The 5000-nt window shown below is 37.2% G+C and overlaps 1 protein-coding gene across 2 annotated transcripts in view; it reads right to left on the bottom strand.

Moving 5' to 3' along the window:
• LOC122259362 (uncharacterized) overlaps positions 1-5000 on the bottom strand; it is a 13690-nt gene that overhangs the window by 761 nt on the left and 7929 nt on the right. For both annotated transcript variants that reach the window (XM_086553654.1, XM_086553653.1), the window contains exons 4-6: positions 4534-4750; positions 3252-4133; positions 1-2952 (exon numbers count right to left, since the gene is read on the bottom strand). The exon at positions 1-2952 is cut by the window's left edge and continues 761 nt beyond it. In XM_086553654.1, the coding sequence (XP_086409780.1) occupies positions 1082-2952; positions 3252-4133; positions 4534-4750 (2970 nt within the window). In that variant the 3' untranslated portion in view covers positions 1-1081. The remainder of the gene's footprint in view (positions 2953-3251; positions 4134-4533; positions 4751-5000) is intronic.

The raw sequence follows: 5000 nt of genomic DNA, 5'->3' as shown, positions 1-5000 counted from the left end.
GTGATCAAAAACATATACTTACAAGATAACAATGTACATGTACTTACAAGTCAACATATAAACAAAAATATACATACAAAAAAATATGTGAATTTACAACATAAAATATACACATTTACAGCAAAAAAAACAAAAAAAACAATAAAATCTGTTACATTTCTTACAATAGAAAAAAAAACAAAAACATTTTCTCCTCTTTCTTTACCTCAAATACTTATATCATTCACACTTTAGGAAGACGTACCCAAGTTCAACAAAAATAACTCATCTTTCAAAAGTAATGCATGTAGGATAACTTGTAGTTACAAAATGTATAAAATGTACAAACATGAGGTCTTCAACGAACACAACCTCTTACCATACACATAAACACACAAGAGATATCCATCAAAATCTTAAACACACAAAGGTAAATCCTTGTCAACATGTCCTTCAAAATCCCTGAGCCATTAACAAGCAGCATTTTTAAGTTTCAAAGTTTCATTGCATTGTACACTAAATTTATATTGGTAGTAATGGGAGGTCAATGGCAACCATATGAGAAAACAACTCAATCTTGTAAACCTTTGGCCATTTTGTTGCCTTATTTAGGCATATTCAATAGTCAGAAACTGATCAAAAATTGGGTGTACCCTGTAAGAGTATTAACTTGTCTGTTTAAATGATAATAGTAAAAAAATAAAAAATACTACACTCATTTCTCGTTTTTTATTCTCTATAATGTGTTTACTTATAAATTATGTAATTTTCTGGAATTTCTTTACACAATAAATGGAAAAATCAGAAAGAAAAACTTTTAATGAGCATTAATAGCAAAGGCTGCTTTCACTTTATCAAAACAAAAATAGTTTTATATAAAAACTAAAGCTTGAACTGTTCTTTTTCTTTTCTTGTTTTAATTCTGTGGTAGAATATAAAATGGATAAATCATCTAAATATTACTCAATAAAAAAATAATATACATATATATATTTGTAAAACCTTTCAATTTTTGAATTTCTCTTCATAGTAAGGTTAAGGCTGCCAGACCAAAATAAATTCATTGTACCTTAATATAATTCAAACTAGAATTTCTATTCCATTAGCTAATAAAGGATATAAAATTTCTTGACATAACTTGTTCTTCCTCATCCCAGTTGAATCCTATCACGAATTCTGGGCTCTCCCTGCCAGGCCTTTCTATTCTGTAGTCTTCCTGTGAATGCCTACTGACAGGCAACAGATCTGACTTACCTTTTGTGCCTTTCTTAGTGTACGACTTACCCTTTGTGTTTTTCTTAGTGTGAGAGTTACCTCTTGTGTTTTTCTTTGTGGTTCCCTTTGTGTTTTTCTTAGTGTATGAGTTACCCTTTGTGCTTTTTTTAGTGTTAGCCTTCCTACTTTCTACAGATGGATGAACATTTGACTCTTGGATCCCTCCTTCCTTGTGTATGGCAGGAATTATTTGTCTAAATCTAGGAACTAAATCTTGTTGTGGCTCCCTTGTGACCTGAGAGTCACTATGACTCGTGACTACTGAATTTTCACCAGTACTCTGTTGTACACCAGAGACTTGACAGCTAGTCTTGGAAGCATTTCTTTTTTCCTCTCTGTTTATATCCAGCTGAATAAAGTTTGCACTGACAGCACTGCCAGTGATTTCAGCATTACTTTCTTCTTCTCTTGTAAATGCTTGTGGTATATTTGCCATAACTTTTGAGAGACTTTGACCTGGGACATGAAAGCCTTTCTTAACTGCAAATGTTAATGGGGCAATAAAAGCACAGCTATGGGAGACTCTTGGGTCTTCATGGCATTCGTATGTGACATTGATTGTAGGTCCTTCCTTTGATGCATTTTTGTTTTTCAACACTGAAATGCATGTGCTCCCATACACTGGTAACATTGTGTCATTTCCACTTTGTTCTTGGTGTTCTTGCTGCTGCTGTTTTTGTTTTTGTTGTGTTCCATGCCATGGTCCCGGCAGCTGATTAAGAAGTTGATGCTGCCCATGGTTTTCATTCTCTTCTTGTAGTGTTCTGGGAAGATGACCTTGCTGATCATAGGAAGTTTGTACTTCAACACTCACACCATTTGGTATTTTCATCTCTTGTAGTTGAATGTGTGGCTGCACTTCTTGTATTCCTGGCTGCTCCTCTATATCTGGCTGCTGTGGCTGTCCTGCCCCCATATCTGGTTGGTGTGGTTGCCCCATTGGTATATCTGGTTGGTGTGGCTGCCCCACTGGTATATCTGGTTGGTGTGGCTGCCCTATTGGTATATCTGGTTGGTGTGGCTGCCCTATTGATATATCTGGTTGTTGTGGCTGCCCTATTGGTATATCTGGTTGGTGTGGTTGCCCTATTGGTATATCTGGTTGGTGTGGTTGCCCTATTGGTATATCTGGTTGGTGTGGCTGCCCTATTGGTATATCTGGTTGGTGTGGCTGCCCCATTGGTATATCTGGTTGGTGTGGTTGCCCCATTGGTATATCTGGTTGGTGTGGCTGCCCCATTGGTATATCTGGTTGGTGTGGTTGCCCCATTGGTATATCTGGTTGGTGTGGCTGCCCTATTAGTATATCTGGTTGGTGTGGCTGGTTTGCAATTAAATCTAGTTGCTGATATGGTTGCTCTGCCCACAGGTCTGGCTGACGGTCAGACTGAGCCTCCTCTGATGTCTCTTGTCTCCAATGCGAGTGTGCTTTACTCTCCTGTGTTAACCTCATCACCAACCGATGTTGTTGTTCCTCTGCCTGCAAAGTGTGCTCCTCCTGCTGGCTTTGATGCTGCCTAAATTCTGTACCATCAATGAGTCCCACAAACTTATAGAGTGCAAGAGCAAGTTGCACATCCGTTGCAATTTTCTCCGCAAATTTGGCAAATATGATCAAGGCAGGGAACAATAGTCCCTTGTTCTTCTCAGCCATCTCCATGATCTTCAAACAAGCGATTTCAAAGGATCTGAGTACATCTGTAACAAAGATGATAAATTACATAATTTGTAGAATAAGAAGTTGGCATATACTCTGACAGACATTTTTACATTGGCAGAGAGACATATGGACACATGAACTGAGAAGCAAAATTAGTATGCAAGGAATAGATAAAGCAAGATACAGATATAGGAAAACTGCATTGCATACTGATAACTGGCCAAATACAATTGCAAAAACCTCTGCAACATATAGGAAATACTGAAGTGCAAGGGAAAGCAAGAGAAGTAGGTTACTGAATAAATACTATTTCAATGCAAGCCACATAACTGCTTACCTCTGCAAGAGTTTTTGCTATGATTCATTCTCCTCTCTTCATTGACAGCCTTGATTTCTGAGAAAAGATGTTCTTCACATGAAGGTAATGTTTCTAAGGGATCTGTAGCTCCCGTCACATCATCCACCTGTTCTAGGGATATGTCAATACCATTAAAACTATTGAGTTCATTACAGTTTGGTTCAGATGACTGGAAGGAGTCACTGGTAATTTCCATTTCAACACCATCAAGCACTTCTTCTGTATGCTGACATGGGTTATAAATTGTGGGTTCTGGATCTTCGTTCCTTCCCTCCTCCAAAATTTCATCCATGCTGTTTACCATGTCTAAGAAAAGATCCATGTCATCTATAGGCTCAAGGACTTCAACACACTCACTAGCAGGCTGTATTTCGCTTCCAGGCTTGTCACTTACCTGGGATGTCGCACAACTTGTTTCTGTACATTCATGTGTGCACTCACCTGTTGTATGATCTAAAACCATGTCCTCAGAGACTGGCAGCTGCCCACTCCCGTCTATTTGTTCCAGCACCTCCATTACACTGTCTTCAGGGAGCAGCACCTTATTCAGAACTGGAGGTATTCTTGGTGGTAAGCAGTCGTCACTCACTATCGAATTATCTAACGCAAGGTAGTCCGATTCTTCTTCCGTGTCACTGATTTGTAAAGGATCACTGCAATTCAAACTGAGATTCAGGTTCTCTATGGTTTCTAATATTTCAATGTCCTCTTCCACTGGAGTGTTATTGCCATCTGATTCACACATGAGTGAAGACTCCTTCTCTAGGTCAATGAATATAGGATCTTCACTACTTCCGTTGCATAATGCATTGCCTGTGATGTGACGGCCAGGTAACTTGCTCTCTGGAACAGGTTCACATCCTTAAAAAAGAAGGAAAAGGTTAGCACATTTAAGAACATATATATGTGGCTTTTTCTTCTGGTTTGTTTTTTCTTCCAAGCATAACATTTCAAAGCAGATGTCACTGTAATGAGAGTGCACACTAATCTTCAACTGATATCAATTTAGCAAATACAAATTGCTATTATCACTATAATAGCAGCTGTTACAATTATCATAGTCATAATTGTTATCCTTCTTGTACGGTATACACCATTGTCATTCATTCATTGATAATATTATTCTTTTCTTATCAATGTACTACTAGGCCTAATAATAGCACTAGTGATATAAATAACACTAGTTACTTTCAATCATAATAAAGACAAACTCATCTACCAACCACAAAAACAACATAGTCATCACATAACCATCTCTTACCTGTTGCAATGTACCTCATACACTCTCTGAGATTCATTTCGTTTTTCAGGTGAGGGCTAAAGGCAAATAAGTTGTATTCGCTGATCACGGATGCCTGATGCTGGCACGGTCCCCCCCTGCGTCCCATGTTACAGGTGCAAACGCAAGCAGAGACGTCAAGGCTGAATTTTTCTACTTTAGTACCTATTGTGGTGATGATGTAGTAGTCTTCGCTTAACTAGAAATAATGATATAGATAAAGTGAGTGGAAGCATTAACAAAGAAAATATAACAATGATAATGATAATGATGATGATATGGGTAATAATCATCATTATCATTATTATTATTATCATGATAATAATAATAATAATAGTAATAAAGAAAATAAAGTTATAATAATAAGGATAATATAAAAATAATATACAGCTTATCTTTGGGTATACAAGTCTATAAAGAAAAGAAAAAAAAAAAAAAAAAAAAAAAAC

Source organism: Penaeus japonicus, unplaced genomic scaffold (genome assembly GCF_977035675.1).
Source record: "Penaeus japonicus unplaced genomic scaffold, GWHDUDI00000001_assembly GWHDUDI00000028, whole genome shotgun sequence".
Lineage (NCBI taxonomy): Eukaryota > Metazoa > Arthropoda > Malacostraca > Decapoda > Penaeidae > Penaeus > Penaeus japonicus.
This window is presented reverse-complemented; position numbering and strand designations above follow the sequence as displayed.